Source organism: Nerophis lumbriciformis, linkage group LG15 (assembly GCF_033978685.3).
Source record: "Nerophis lumbriciformis linkage group LG15, RoL_Nlum_v2.1, whole genome shotgun sequence".
NCBI lineage: Eukaryota > Metazoa > Chordata > Actinopteri > Syngnathiformes > Syngnathidae > Nerophis > Nerophis lumbriciformis.
Genome location: NC_084562.2, coordinates 39,993,617 through 40,011,119, shown reverse-complemented (window position 1 = coordinate 40,011,119; position 17,503 = coordinate 39,993,617). Strand labels below are relative to the sequence as shown.

At 39.5% G+C, this 17,503-nt stretch overlaps 1 protein-coding gene across 2 annotated transcripts in view; it reads left to right on the top strand.

Moving 5' to 3' along the window:
- LOC133616116 (synaptotagmin-7-like) overlaps positions 1-17,503 on the top strand; it is a 463,372-nt gene that overhangs the window by 246,392 nt on the left and 199,477 nt on the right. For both annotated transcript variants that reach the window (XM_061975228.1, XM_061975227.1), the window contains exons 3-4: positions 8,586-8,665; positions 8,927-9,061. In XM_061975228.1, the coding sequence (XP_061831212.1) occupies positions 8,586-8,665; positions 8,927-9,061 (215 nt within the window). The remainder of the gene's footprint in view (positions 1-8,585; positions 8,666-8,926; positions 9,062-17,503) is intronic.

Below are 17,503 nucleotides of genomic sequence, written 5' to 3'. Positions count from 1 at the left end.
ATACAAATTACACGGAAATTGTGTTTTAAGCCAAAACAACAGGAAATAAATAACATAATAAAAACATTAAAATAGATAAATTAAGAACTACTATTAGAACAAAAGCACAAAGCGGACCCACAGCACAACAAATTGACCTCCAGCAGGCCACTCTCGTGCATGCTTCTGCCCAAAATAACAGACTCTATGTGGGGCATGAGGGTGGCATTAGGATCCAACTCCTTCCAGTGGACTCGTTGCTCACAGTCCAGCATTGTGCAGTCGTTTTGCCATTTTTCAGAGAACACCAGAATTTGCAGATTAGGACGAGACCCTCAAATGTATTGTCCGACCGTACACAGGTGCAGTGGTTCCTGCATGCCAGGGCTGTGAGGAGATCCATCATTAGGAACACGCCAAAGGGTGGCAGGAAGTGTGCACAGGCATGCGGGGGGCCAAGCATACAGTTGTCTTCAGGAAATTTCCACTGAACTCTACTATACTAAGTGGAACATTTCATTTATTAGGATTGGAGATTTAAGTGTTCCCTTAATTTTTGGAGCAGGTGAATAATTACTAGGGTTGTCAAGTGATTATTTCTTTAATCAGATTAATCACACTCTTGAACTGTGATTAATCACAATCTTGAACTGTGATTAATCACAATTAATTACAGGTTCTTATTTAAAATTAAAGTACCAATGATTGTCACACACATTAGGTGTGGCGAAATTATTCTCTGCATTTGATCCATCACCCTTATTCACCCCCTGGGAGGTGAGAGAAGAAGTGGGCAGCAGTGGTGGCCGCGCCCGGGAATCATTTTTGGTGATTTAACCCCCAATTCCAACCTTTGATGCTGAGTGCCAAGCAGGGAGGTAATGGGTCCCATTTTTATAGTCTTCGGTATGACTCGGCCAGGGTTTGAACTCATTTGCTTGCATAAATACAGTTTTCTTAAGGTGGGGTTGGACCGGTACTTTTTAGAGGCGATATAGTACCGAATATGATTCATTAGTATTCAAGATTCAAGATTCAAGATTGTTTATTGTCATATGCACAGTTAAACAGACAGTTTGCCGTACAATGAAAATCTTACTTTGCTGGTCCACCTTTCAACAAGTCACACAGTACTTAGCTAAAAATAAAAATGTATATACAAGGCATAGTAAGTAACATAACATTATTGCACATTCTGATTGACAGTCAGTATGGAGGTGACATTTGGTCACAGCAGCAGTTAAAGTGTCTACAGTGATGTTTCACACTTCGGGGGTGGTCATGGTAGCTGTCTTTTGTTCAAAAAGACAAAAGTAAAACGGGGGGGTGGGAGCTAGCATTCACAAGTTAGCATTCACAAGCCTGATGGCCTGTGGGTAGAAACTGTTTGTCAGTCTCGTAGTCCTGGATTTCAGGCTCCTGTATCGTCTGCCTGATGGTAGGAGGTGCTGGGGGTGTGTACTGTCCTTTATGATGTTGTGTGCTCTCCTGGTGACCCTGGTAGAGTACATGTCCTGTAGTTAGGGGAAAGCTGCTCCTGATATGTACTGAGCAGTTTTAATCACTCGCTGGAGTGCCTTCCTGTCCTTGGCAGTGCAGTTGCCATGCCAGACCGTGATTGAGCTGGTAAGGACACTCAACCGTACTTCTATAGAAGTTGCTGAGAATTTTGGGTGCCATGCCAAATTTTCTCAGCCTTCTTAGGAAGTACAGTCGCTGCTGGGCTTTCTTTATTGTTTGTTGGGTGTTGTGATCCCAGGTGAGGTCCTCGCTGATGTGGGTCCCGAGGAATTTAAAGGTTTTCACCCTGTCCACCTTTGTGCCCCCTATGTACAGAGGTGTGTACTGTGCACTCCTTCTCTGTGGGTCAATTATCATCTCCTTGGTCTTGTCTGTGTTCAAGGAGAGATTATTATCCTGACACCAGGCCACCAGTTCCGCTACCTCCCTTCTGTATGCTGCCTCAGCTCCCCCGGTGATCAGTCCGACGACCGTATTATCATCTGCAAACTTGATGATACTGGTGTTGTTCTGGGAGGCCACACAGTCGTGTGTGAAGAGGGTGTACAATAGGGGGCTCAGCACGCAGCCTTGGGGGGTCCCTATGCTTAGAACCTTTGTGCCTGATGTCTGGTTGCCGATTCTGACTGACTGGGGCCGGTTTGTGAGAAAGTTCAGGACCCAGTCACAGAGAGCCGGTGTCAGACCAACAGTGAGGAGTTTAGCAGTGAGTTTGTGTGGGATGACCGTGTTAAAAGCAGAGCTGTAGTCGATGTAGTCGATCGCGGTACTATACTAATACGGGTATACCGTACAACCCTACACAGGCGTTTGACGTGATCACTGCCTGTGCAATGTGCGCAACCTTACGGCTGTCAAAACAAATACTGTGATTAAACTTTATTAATTTATGTTAAAGGGGAACATTATCACCAGACCTATGTAAGCGTCAATATATACCTTGATGTTGCAGAAAAAAGACCATATATTTTTTTAACCGATTTCCGAACTCTACATGGGTGAATCTTGGCGAATTAAACGTCTTTCTAATATTCGCTCTCAGAGCGATGATGTCACAATGTGACGTCGCATCGGGAAGCAATCCGCCATTTTCTCAAACACCGAGTCAAATCAGCTCTGTTATTTTCAGTTTTTTCGACTGTTTTCTGTACCTTGGAGACATCATGCCTCGTCGGTGTGTTGTCGGAGGGTGTAACAACACGAACAGGGACGGATTCAAGTTGCACCAGTGGCCCAAAGATGCGAAAGTGCCAAGAAATTGGACGTTTGTTCCGCACACTTTACCGACGAAAGCTATGCTACGACACAGATGGCAAGAATGTGTGGAGATCCTGCGACACTCAAAGCAGATGCATTTCCAACGATAAAGTCAAAGAAATCTTCCGCCAGACCCCCATTGAATCTGCCGGAGTGTGTGAGCAATTCAGGGACAAATGACCTCGGTAGCATGGCAAGCAATGGCGGCAGTTTGTTCCCGCAGACGAGCGAGCTAAACCCCCTATCGACCCTAGCTTCCCTGACCTGCTGACATCAACTCCAAAATTGGACAGATCAGCTTTCAGGAAAAGAGCGCGGATGAGTGTATGTCTACAGAATATATTAATTGATGAAAATTGGGCTGTCTGCACTCTCAAAGAGCATGTTGTTGCCACATGTATTTCATATGCTGTAAACCTAGTTCATAGTTGTTAGTTTCTTTCAATGCCAAACAAACACATACCAATCGTTGGTTAGAAGGTGATCGCCGAATTCGTCCTCGCTTTCTCCCGTGTCGCTGGCTGTCGTGTCATTTTCGTCGGTTTCGCTTGCATACGGTTCAAACCGATATGGCTCAATAGCTTCAGTTTCTTCTTCAATTTCGTTTTCGCTACCTGCCTCCACACTACAACCATCCGTTTCAATACATGCGTAATCTGTTGAATCGCTTAAGCCACTGAAATCCGAGTCTGAATCCGAGCTAATGACGCTATAGCTTGCTGTTCTTTCCGCCATGTTTGTTTGTGTTGGCTTCACTATGTGACGTCACAGGAAAATGGACGGGTGTTTATAACGATGGTTAAAATCAGGCACTTTGAAGCTTTTTTTAGGGATATTGCGTGATGGGTAAAATTTTGAAAAAAACTTCGAAAAATATAATAAGCCACTGGGAACTGATTTTTAATGGTTTTAACCATTCTGAAATTGTGATAATGTTCCCCTTTAAGGCGATATATATTTTTTAATTGATTACATGAGTTAATGCGGTAACTTTGACATCCCTAATAATTACTTACATTTCCCACACATCTGCACTGTTATGCTGGCACTTGTGTTCAAGTTAGTTGCTGTCTGGAGGGTTTTTTTTTTCAGTTCAATTCTATCTGCCACCGAGCTGCTGGCAAAGATCATTTCCACAATGTCATTTTTCTAAACGCAAGGCGAACACTGTTATCGCTAACAGTCAGTTGTGTGACAACCATGATGGCAGCAGGGCTCATGAGAATACTTCAGAGGGATGCATGGCCTCACTCACTCTCATAGTTTATCTAATGTGGCATACTTGATTCATTTTGAAATGTCATTTTTCTGCATTCTCTTTTAAATTCTTCCGCTTCCACCACTTCTATGTCGTGCACATACTCCCTCTTGTTTTTCCCAATCCGATCTTGTTTGCTATTTCCTCCCACCTTCTTTCAACATGGTACCTTTTCCGCTTTCCTCCACTCTCCTGAAGATGTTATGATTGGGTTTAATGATACATGAGCTGCATTGAATCCTAGGCTCCTGACTTCTAGAAACATTTTCCGCCTTGGAAGCTAAGATTTCCCCCAATGTTTACCCACCTTCGACAACGTAACAGGGTTCATGTTGCTTCCACAGATACTGCTGTGCAGATGTCTATTGATGAATATCAGTGGGATGACACACCCGCAAAAATATGTACTGAACCAGAATCCTGTGCATACTGAGGCAGATTCATGTCATAGTATCATAGTATTCAAATTTGTGGAAATACTAAAAGAAAAGTATTCACAATAATTCTGTCGTGCATGAAATAAATTAATTTTCAGTAATATTTTACATACATTTTTGACCTTATGTAATAATGTAATCGCTGAACAGATTGGTTCCTGATGGATGGACTATTTCTTTCTTGTAGGTCAGAGGTCCTTAATAAGAAGACTTGTCCAGAGCCAAACATAATGGTTATTTTTCACGGCTCCACAAATATTCATAGATAATTTTTGACAAATTTTAGCAATATAACCAGTAACCACTATTGTTTTTTCTACTGTGGGACCCTAAACTCATGAAGACAACCTACTGTAAGTGGGTTTAGTGCCATGTATACAGTAAACATTCAATATCTGTCAACATTTGTATTGGGGAATCAAGGATATTTTCTGGAAAACAAAACCATAGAAAATAATGCTTTATTTTTTATCTAACATGAGAGCATGACAACATTACAGTAGGCTACTCTGTTAGGTGCAGTTAAAATACAAGACAAGCAATAAATAACATGCTAAAAATAATTACATAATATCAGTACAAACAGTAAAAAAGGGTGTAAGCTATTTGGACAGATTCAAAATCCTAATGGCCCACGGGTAAAAACTGTTTTTGTTTCTGTGCGTGTCCTGCTCTGGTTTGACCAAAATCTCTTCCCTGATGATTTTTTTTTGCACTACCGAGGCAGCGAGAGCGAGTAATGTCCTCTAAGAAGGGCAAACGGCGGCCGATGATCTTCTCGGCTGTCCTGGTCACCCTCTGCAGAACCTTCCTGTCTGCAAAAGAGCAGGCAGCAAACCACACAGTTACGCAGTACATCAGCACTGGATCTATGGTGGCCCAATAAAAAGATACCTTTTTTCTTCAAGTCGGTTCCTCCGCAGTACATGAAGGAAGTTGAGTCTCTGCTGTGCTTTTTTTTGACCAGTGTTGAAGTGTTGACAGTCCACGTGAGGTCCTCCGAGATGTTGTTCCCAGGAACTTAAAGGAGGCCACAGTCATATGCTCCATTTACTACAAGTGGGGCATGATCCTTTCTCTGTCTCCTAAAATAAATGAAATGACTGAAAAGACGCTTCTAAGATATTAATCCTCACTACTGTGGCAGATATAAACACAGTTTCTGCCACGTATTATCACTGAAGGACTAGACTCGAGGAAAAAGAATGGCTAAGCATGCTACACACACACATGCCCACCCACGCAAACACCCAGCAGGACAACACACGCTAAAGTTTCAATGAAAAGTCGGGATTATCGATCCAGTTGTCAATGCTATTATAGTATCAGTGTATACCTGATAATACAGTGACTTGTTTGAGATATATATATATATATATATATATATATATATATATATATATATATGTATATTTATATATATATATGTATATTTATATATACACACAAATTTGTATATTTTTGTACATATGATTTCAAAGTATTGTTTTGGTTTGTTTTTGATATTGTTTACAAACTCAGGGAGTAAGTCTCTGGATACCGGAAGGCTTTGAGGGCAAAACGTACATGCATTAAATGGGAGCCTATAGTAGTTTTTACTTGCCTTTAGTTATTGTGCACTAGACACTTTTGTTTAAAAAAAAGTTATTCGGGTGTTACCATTTAGTGGTCAATTGTACGGAATATGTACTGTACTGTGCAATCTACTAATACAAGTTTCAATCAATCAATCAAAAACAAAGTTTTCCAAAATAAGAGAACAACTTCAACTCCAGTTATGGAAAAAAGTGCCAACATAGCACTGCCATATTTATTATTGAAGTCACAAAGTGCATTATTTGTTTTAACATGCCTCAAAACAGCTTGGCATTTGGGACATAATGTCCCTGAGATAATCCTGATACCCATTACAACTATGGGAAATACTATACTTTGACTTTCACAAAGTGCATTATTTTTTATTTTCTTTAAACATGCCTCAAAACAACAGATACAAAAACAATGAAGGCACACAGCTTCAGTCCAGAGTATACGAGTCACGTCCGTGTTTTACCGGATATGCACCGCTCCGTACAGCGGCGTTTTAAAAAGTCATTAATTTTACTTTTTGAAACCGATACCGATAATTTCTGATATTACATTATAAAGCATTTATCGGCCGATAATATCGGCAGGCCGATTATATCAGACATCTCTAGTAAATACTGTACATTATACATATGCTTATCAATGTGTCTCTTGTAGTGTGTGTGAAGGCAAAAAGCCAAACAAAAAAGTGAAACAGTAACAAAAGCACCACAAGGGGAAAAAATGAAGCAAGTGAAATAAGCTCCAGCACCCCCCGCAACCCCAAAAAGGGACAAGAGGTAGAAAATGGATGGATGGATGGAAAACAATAAAGAAGTGACATAAAACTCCGGAATTTTCAGTGAAAACATATGCAATGAGTGGGGGCTCCTGACATCCCGTCGTTACGAGCTTGATACTGTCTGTACTGGGGAGGGGAGAGGGGTTCCAGCCATAGTCCTGGATCTGTAGGCTTGAGTAGTCCCAACCACCGAGTCGGAACGGTAAAAATAAATGGACTCTTGCTGAAACTGGAAGCAGTTATCTAATTTCAGGCTGCCTCGCCGGAAAAGAAAGGGCTGGTGGATTGAGGAACGTTGCAACAGTAGCAGTAACATAAGCATCGCAATGAGAAGAATTAATAGTACATGGAAGTAATGCAGAGAATGTAAACAAAAAAGTAACTCCATGAAACTCAGGTAACATCAGGGAAAACATACACAACGATCCAGCAAAAGCCAAAGTCCAAAGTTGTCCCGACCGTACTGGAGGCTAAAGTGTTACTATCACAACTGGGGATGGGAGCGGCACCACTCATCAAACTGGAGACCGGAGTAGTCCCGACTGACCAGTACCGACTGACCCGTTCTGAACCGGAGAGAGAGATGGACCAGGCTTTCATGCCGGAATTGGAAGCATCTATGGCGTCCAAACAGGAAAGACCAGCGGCGGTTCATACGAAATTGCAAAACCGTAACAAAAGCACAGCAAAGAGAAGAAATACATGGAAGTAACGAGTCACAAAGACCATCAAACACAAAGAAACCCCCAGGAAACTTGGGTAACATCAGGGAAAACACATGCAATGATCCAGCAAATGCCAAAGTCCAAATACTGTGCCTAAAAAGCCTACAAATAACAAATTAGAACCAGCGTCCTGGGGAAAAAATTTGAAAACTAAAAACCGCAAAAAAAACAGGAAACGAATGACACAATATGAATACAAAATACACAATTAGAAGAGAGCAGGAAACACCAACACAGAAGACTAAAACTGTCAAGCAGCGTATTATGACAGTATTCCCCCCAAGGAACAGATCTCAGGCATCTGAAGGTCAATGTCACACAGGGTGGGAAGCGGGAAGAATGGCTACGGATCACTCGGCACAGAATGGAAGGACAACCCCTAATCTAGAGCTGGCTTCCCAGCAACCATTCGACGACAATCAGTGGAGTTGCTGGCGAAATAGATGATACCATCGTCATCAGAGGAAGGTGACGACGGCGAGTAAGCCATTTCTGTTGCCAAAGAGAAGGACTAAAAGCGCAGGAGTGGTGCTTTGGCAGCAAGCGTGGGCTACGACCGTGATTTAGCCACTTCTGAAGCCGACGAGGAGGGTGGATGTAGAGCGCCTCAGCAGCAGGAGGTTCTCATCCAAGATTCTAAGGATTCTACGGCCTGTTCATCAGCACCTGAGTGTGGTCTGCCTGAGCAGAAAAACAGACCTAAAGCAGAACATTTCCACAGCAGGATCTCAATCTATTACAGCAATGTGTGTCATCAATGTCCTTGCTTGGTAACTGTAGTACCAGTTTCCTAAAGCTCTGGCTTTGCCAATCTGGACTGATCTCTCCCTTTTCCCAGAATCATCCTTTTCAGTAAATTGTCTACCCTGCCTTCTGTTTCTTCTTTTGACATATTTCATCCTCTACTTTTGCAAACAAGTTCCTATTATTTTGCTCAGGAGAGTATATTCCTACACGCTTCAGCACCGACAAGTGTCCATTTGACCAATATACTTACATGCAGTATATCATCTGATGTATTGCCGTCACTCTCTCTGCAGGGGAAGAGGAATAAACCTGGGGTGGAAGCTGCCAACTCTCCGGAGTCTGTGAGAGGTCGAGGGGAAAATAAAGCCATCAAGTAGGTGACAGGGGAAATCTGTAGATGGGGACATATGAAAATGATCTATGGTGAGGTATCTCATTCAACAACACTTTCTGAGTAGAAAGCTAATCTTTTAGTGTAAGTTGTGTAAGGGCATGTGCATATTTTTTTCTTATCTAATGCAAACTGTAGAACATCATGCAGGAATTTCAATGTTCCTACTATTGAAATATGAATGTCTATGTATCTCTGTGTCTTGCGTTGAGTAATCGTCTTTGTCACTCTTTCTGACCACAGTGAACTAGACAGAGACTTTTGGAATAACAATGACAGCAGCAATGTGCAACAGAGGTGGAGCTCCTACCCACCTAAGGAGTTTCTTTTAAACATGTCTCCCTACGCCCCCTACGGAGACCCTCGACTAACACCCAAGTGAGTCTCACACAACGCTTGTGAGTTGTGTCTTAATCTGGGTAGGCCTTAAGGGGAAAGCGACATTCACACACACCTTGAAAAGTGTGAACTCTGACAATAATGCTCAATTGAACAAGACACTTGAGGTTGAAGTAAAAAACAGTGGAACCTCGATTTATGAACTTAATTGGTTCTTGGACAGGGCTCATAAATAGAACATTTCGTATATATATATAAGCCAATTTCTCCAAACGAAACAATAAACTTAAATACTGTGTTCCAGCCTTAACAAAATTCAGGGAGGGGTCTTGTGAGATGACCGCTGGCTGGTGTGAGCTCAATATGAAAAAAACAAACAAAAAAAAAACGTGAGAAACATTTTTCATTTCAACGCAGACTTTCTCTCCGTACCTGCTTTCAAAAAAGTAAAAACTGACCGCACAGTTCCTGTTTTCACAATAAAAATGCTACTCCATCCAACAAAATAAAGGTCTCATAAAACTAGCGCATACAAGCTAATGAGCCTCAAATGTATATATATATATATATATATATATATATATGTATGTATGTATGTATGTATATATGTTTGTGTATATATGTACATATTTATGTATATTATATACTGTATGTATATAAATGTGTGTGTGTATATATACATTTATACATGTATATATATTATATATGTAATACATATATGTACATTTAAATACATATATATGTATTTTATATATATATATATATATATATGTTTATTATATGTACATGTATATAATATATATTTGTATATATATATATATATATATATATATATATATATATATATATATATATATATATACATGTTTAAATGTATATATACACACACACAAATATACATATATAATATACATAAATATGTAAATATATACACATAAAAATATATATATATATATATATATATATATATATAATGTATATATATATATATATATATATATATATATATATATATATATATATATATATATACATTATGTATATATATATATACATATATATATTAATGTATATATACATATGAATTTTGCGTCGATCTTTACTTTTTTGACAGCAGGTACGGAGTCTGTGTTGAAATAAAAAGTGTTTCTGGCGGGTTTTCTTCTTCATACTGAGCTCACGCCAGCCAGCGGTCATCTCACAAAACCCTCGGCTGTCAAGTATGTCAATCAAGTGACCGAAGTGACGTCAGTGACGTCACAGTGAAGAATTGACTGTGTCCACACAGTCAATTGCGGACTGTGTGGACACAGTGTGTGTCCACTGTGCAATTGACCGATAGTTCACGATCGACCAAATGGGAACCCCGGCAGTCCCGTATATCAAACAAACATAGCAAGGGGGTGATGGAGCAACTTTCTGTACAATAACAAAGTCATAACAGTAACTTGCTGAACTGTCCTCATTTGCAGCCGACCTGGCCACACACAAACACTGTCACTAGCCCTGTGGTGCACTCACAGTTTGAAATCACAAAACTCCTTCATTTTAACAGCCAGGTGCTTCAATGATTAAGAATTAAAAAAAAAAAATCAAATTTACTTTGTTGGCTAATCTTTTCTGTGCAGCGAGGGGGATTATAGGAGGAAGTAATGACAATGATCTGGATACCACACATTGCAAGCAAAACTAGAAACATGCTGTAAAAAAGCTAAAAAACACTAAAAAGCAAATTCAAAGTAGGAATTAGCACAGTAGCTAAAGACATTGATTGAGCACCGGCGATAGATCAGACAATGGATGTGCTGCCGGGCACACAATGGCTGGATAAACTGTTTGTACGCTGAGACAAAGTTTGTACAGCAAAGTATATTTTTATTCGGTCTGTGGTCAGTAAATCAAAAAAGTTCATACAACGAGGAGTTCGTAAATCGAAGTTCCACCGTACATCCAACGATTTTAGCTAAAAAGTACACAAGTCTCAAGTTGTATCTTATGCTGGCGAGCACCTTTTATCACAAGTCTTCTTTCATTCCTGGTGATCGTCATGTTTTTCCATTCAGGCATGTCCACTGTATGATGTGTTTAGTATGCAATGCTGATAGAGAAGTGCGCAAGCATCCCTCGATATTGCTGTGGATTTGAGGGCCTCCCTCATATTGGGAGGAATATCAACTGTAATGCAAATCCTCCCTAGTGATACCAGGACTTTTTTTTCTCAGTCAAAAGAAATAAGGCTCCTAAATTGTAAATGTATGGACGTTGTCATTGTCAACGCAAGAAATTAACTTTTGGTGCTAGGGTTTGATTGCATCATTCATTAGACCCTCTGTACCTTTACCCGTGCAGCATTTTACATGAAGCGTTACCATGGAGACGGACGACCCTTACAGAGCAAATCTCGATCTTTTAACAAAACCTCTATCTTGTTTAAGTCCAAATTCCCAAAGGTGTTGTTTTTGTGTCTGTGTGGCGTCATGTCAATTTTAGCGTCCCTTCACTGGCTCCCTGTGCGTTACCGAATCAATTTTAAACTCCTTTTATTTGTTTTTAAATGTCTAAACAACCTCGCGCCAACCTATCTCTCCGACCTCCTTCAGCCTTACTGCCCCACCCGATCCTTAAGATCAGCCGATCAGCTGCTGTTGACGGTCCCTGACACAAGGCTGAAGCTTAGAGGTGACAGAGCTTTCGCCGTTGCTGCTCCCAAGCTCTGGAACGACCTACCCCTGAGTGTTAGACAAGCCTCCTCTCTTCCTGTTTTTAAATCTCTCTTAAAAACATACTTTTATTCCATGGCTTTTAACACTGAGTGATATCCATCCTGCAATGGCGCCCCATAATACACCTGCTGTGAACCTGTTTTTATGTTTTTTTTTATTCTATTTTAATTATTTATTTTTTATCGTGTTCTGTTTGTGTTGTGTTGTGTTTGCTCGGTACTCGTTTTATCTTTTAACCTGTTCATTGTACAGCACTTTGGCTACCCCTGTGGTAAATTTTAAATGTGCTTTATAAATAAAGTTGATTTGATTTGATTTGATTGATGTGCGACCATACCCTTCTCACTCCTGACACCATCTCCCTCTGCGCTCAGTCGTTGTCTCCAGAACTGTTCACTAACAGTTTGCTTATAGGGAAACAGAGCCCTGTTAATAACACTCCTTCCACGGCATGCTGTGAAACTCCACCTCTTAAACTGATCAGTGTCTCGGGGAACTGGAGCCTATCCCAGTTGACTTTGGGCAAAAGGTGGACGACGCGATATAAACGATATATGATATGAATAATATGAATTGGACAAACAATAAAGCTTGTAATACTATCAGTATATTGTGATAATGCCTGTTGATGACACATTCTAGCTGCGTAGAACAAATGTGACAGTGACAAGCATACTTGCCAACCCTCCCGATTTTTCCGGGAGACTCCCGAATTTCAGCTAACCTCCCGAATTTCTCCCGATTTTCACCCGGGCAACAATATCGAGGGCGTGCCGTGATGGCACTGCCTTTAACGTCCTCTACAATCTGTTGTGGCGTCCACTTTTTCTCCATACAAACAGCGTGCCGGTCCAGTTACAGGTTGCATGCGGCTTCTACAGACACACGTAAGTGACTGCAAGACATACTTGATCAACAGCCAAACAGGTCACACTGAGGGTGGCCGTATAAACAACATTTAACACTGTTACAAATATGCGCCACACTGTGAACCCACACCAAACAGGAATGACAAACACATTTCGGGAGAACATCCGCACCGTAACACAACATAAACACAACAGAACAAATACCCAGAATCCCTTGCAGCCCTAACTCTTCCGGGCTACAATATACACCCCCGCTACCACCAAACCTCGCCCCCCCCCAGCCCTCCCACACCTCAACCCCCCCGCCCCCCCGCCCCCCCATCTCCCAAATTCGGAGGTCTCAAGGTTGGCAAGTATGGTGACAAGTGAACAAACGAGTCCTCGGCTAACATCTCTCCATAGTGCAAAGCCACTTCTAAATCACTAATCCTCACCTCCATGGCGGCAAATGAACTGTTTCTCACAAGTAAAATCACTGGAGGACGACAAATAGCTAAACATGTTACACGACACACCGAAAACTATAAGCTAACCGCTAAGCTAGAACTCTTGAATGTAAACAGAGGTGGACGACGCGATATAGATGATATATAATATAAATATGAATTTGACAGACGATAAAGCTCGTCATACCATCAGTATATTGTGATAATGCCTGTTATTGACACATTCTAGCTGCGTACAGCAAATGTGACCATGACAAACGAACTAACGAGTCCTCATCGCAGTGTAGCATTCTTGCTAGCGGCTAACGTCTCTCCATAGTGCAAAGCCACTTCTAAATCACTAATCCTCACCTTCATGGCGGCAAATGAACTGTTTCTTACAAGTGACATCCCTGGAGGACGACAAATAGCTAAACATGTTACACTACACACCGTAAAACAATAAACTAACCGCTAAGCTACAACTCTTGAATGTAAACAGAGGTGGGCGGATCAATACAAACGACGGCATTAACAATACGCCAGCATATCAGTATATGGTCGATACTACAGTGGTTGGATTTATATTCTTTATTTTCGAAAAATATTTTGTTGTTTGTGATATGTGTTTACAAACTCATGAAATTAGTCCCTGGACACAGGTGGACTTTTAAGGGCAAAATCCAAAGGATTCAAATCAGGGCCAATTGCAGGAAATATTTAAAAATATTTAATTGATATTGTTACACTGCCATTCTGTGTTTTTGTCTGATTATAATTGAGATCAAAAATGCATTCATGATCTTGAACCTTTCAAATATAAGTATCAGTAGAGGTAGGGGAAATAATCGATTTTTAGATGCATTACAATTCGGACATGAACGATTATAGAATCGTTATCGTTAAAGATAATAGAATCAGTAAACGCGAATAATCGATAATAAATGTATTTATTGTAAATAAAGTTATGCAGAGAGTTTTGAAATGTGGCTGACTGCAGCAAGCCACATCATCGAGAGAGCCGACCAGCTCCTTCATTGCAGTGTTGCACAATTTTTCATTAATTTAATAAATGTGGGAATTAATTGAACTGTTTTTTTTATTCCAAATGAATTGGGGGTTTTTTTAAGTTGCAAGTGATAAACGCTTATTTAGTGAAACGAAAATAAATGTAAAACTGCATCATTATACATAAATCAAAGATGCATCAATAATGGATTTGTAATCAAATTGTAGCTCCTGAATCGTAATCGTAATCGAATCGAGAGGTGCCCAAAGTATCAGCATTGTCATAGACAATAGCATCGCCCAAAACAAATGTGAAGTATTGTAATGTGTAGATACAGTTCAACCATGTTACAACAGAAAATTACCAGATATTAACAGTAGATTAATAATAGTTTTGAGAAAATATTACTACTGAAAATTAAGCAATATGTTACCGCATGCATCAGCAACTAAAGTGGGAACTTTTTAACCTGTTTGGAAATGGTTCCATTATCATTTACATTCCAAAAAACATTTTGTTATATATATATATATATATATATATATATATATTGTTATTGCAGTAGTCTGCAATATATATTGCAATATAAATATTAGGCCATATCGCCCATCCTTAATGGCGGACTACACCTTTAATTGATCGCCAGTCAACCACAGGTAAAATATAAACAAACAATCATTCACACTCACATCACTGAGTGGACACTAAACCAATCTGCAAGCACGAGTCAACCACTAAAACCATCTATTATCCTTAAAACCTGTCTGAATAGATTGATATCCTCCTCGGAACTAGCGTCCTCTGCAGTGGACACCGACCTTTTTTCCTGTGCAAGCTACTTTTACAAAATAAAAATTGGCCAAGAGCTACTCATTTTGGTGACATTTATTTGCATAGCTTATTTCAACCCAAACAAACTGAATATGCTTGTTTTGTCAAAAACATGAAGCAAATGTTGCTATCCACATCTCATATTTTGTATTGAAAATTAAAAAAAACATTATTCTTCATCTGCATCTTGTATTTCACAATGCATTTATTACATTATGAAGTGGAATACAATAATGCTGTGAAAAAATGCTCAATATTACATATGTTGCTCACTGACACACCACAGATTATTTCATTCCTAACTCACTTTCCTACCTTCAGTGACAAGGAAGTTACGGTAACTTTTGTTACAAGATATTATTCTCTTCCATACTTTTTTACAATTTACACCTGTAGAGTTCAACATATCCCAGCAGGCACAAGACATTAAAACAACATTGAGAACTTGTTGAATTAGGTGCTGACGTTGAGCAACTCAAGCGTAACGTTGAAACAACATGCTTTTTGACAACGTTTGATCAATGTTGGGTTCTGACGTTGATTTTACCATTTAATTTTGGTCATTTCCCAACCAATAGTCCACGACACAAATACAACGTTGAAACAACGCTTATTGACAATGTTAATTCAATGTCAAGTTGTGACTTTGATTTGACCAATGAAATGTGGTCAACCAACAACGTGGATCCAACGTTGGACTGAATTTACAATTATAACTATTTTGCAACATTGTTTCAAAGTCAGTTTTAAAGGACATGTGTGTATAATCAACGTTGTATCAAAGTTTTGTGCCTGCTGGGATGGAAAGTGTGCAAAAATACATTTTTATTCTTTGTTGACTTTAAATATTTACCATAATTATTGTATTGTAGCACACTCATACAGATCAATAAGCACAATTTATTGTATTTATTTATTTATTGACAGACAGACATAAGTAATAATAATATTATATTTCATTATAGTTTATTTTGTTAATATCAGAATCCGTTCTGAAAAAAGGTCATCCCTAGAAGCACACAGCTTATGGACAGGGACCAAAGTTAAAATATACATCATCATATGATATACAAAATACAGTACAATACAATACATTTCTAAATCTACCCACCAAATACCCATTTACAATGTCATTTATAAATAAAAAAGGAATCTTTATATCCACCAAATCAGTCAAACATGTCTCAATAATTCTGGGTTATTTGATTTATTTTTTTTACTTGCTCATATTTTGATAGAAATAAATAAGTAATAATCCTACATAACTTGTTCCCAATCAAATGTTGCAATGCTGCGATTTGTAAAGGTTGAATTTGGGCTTTACCTTTTTTGTCAACAACTATATAAATGTGATCCCAAACTGAAGGGGAAAGTTTAAAAAACATGATAAACCATTATCTGAACTGTAAAAATACATACCGTACATACATTCTGAGAAATGAGTCGAGCAATGTGACGTTCACAAACAAATAACTTCTCGTACAGGCATGTCAAGACCCATGATTTGTTTCTTTTGTCAAAGTTATACATTTTGGGGGAAAAAGGGTTCTGTTTTGCAACACACAAACCCTGGTTCTCAGGATTATATACAGTAGATGTCCTACTGTAAAACAGTTATGTGACATAAATATATTTAAATTCATTTGTACATACATGGCATTGAATAATGTTGCCAGTCAGTCTAAATTGTACATTAAAGGAAAGCACATAGCGTCACTGTACTCCAAAGCAATGGTATGCTACATTCAATTTACCTTTGAAGTTGGAAGTCGGAGCAGGGAATGACATCACAGCCTAGTTGTGAGCGTTCCAGTTACGTGGTCGGAAATCAAGATGACCACAGGCTCAAAAGCTATATTTGCGCTTACCTTGTCTGAATATAAACCACTTATGGGAAAATATGCACACCTTCTGCAACTTTCTATCACAAAGACACTATTGCTAGTGATGTAAAATGTATACCACATTAAAAAAAAATTTGGTTTACACTACGGTAACATTACCACATGTTAACATCCAACAATACATTGCATTTTGCTGATTTAGTCCGACAAAAAACGAAACAGAAGTGCAAATAACGGATATCATAGAAGCTTACATTATTGTTTACAATCAGAGCAGCCATCTTTGAAGCCAACTCGGGTGTGTTGAGAATGCTCCGACTTTCCGAATAGGAAATCCGACCTCGAGGGGTGTTCTAGTTGAAATGTCCAACTAGAAACTCGTAAATTCCGACTTCCTAGTACAAAAAGAACACACCAATAGTAGAGAGGTGACTGTTGGTTCTTCTAAGTCAGGGGTCGGCAACCTTTACCAGTCAAAGAGCCATTTTGACCAGTTTCACAAATTATAGAAAACAATGGGAGCCGCAAACATTTTTGGAAGTTTTAAATGAAATAACACTGCATGCAAAGTTTTTTTTTTACTTTGTGCTATGTGTAAACCAGGGGTCTCAGAAATGCTGTCCACACCTTTTATATGGAATTTTTAAGCTGGTGCGGCACGCGGGTTCTAACTGAATAGCGCTTGTCAGCGTCATGCGTGCCGTAATGGTACAGTATATAGCGCCCACTATTACCAGAGTGCCTGATCAGTCACATGTTGTATGGGACTTCCGCTTGCTC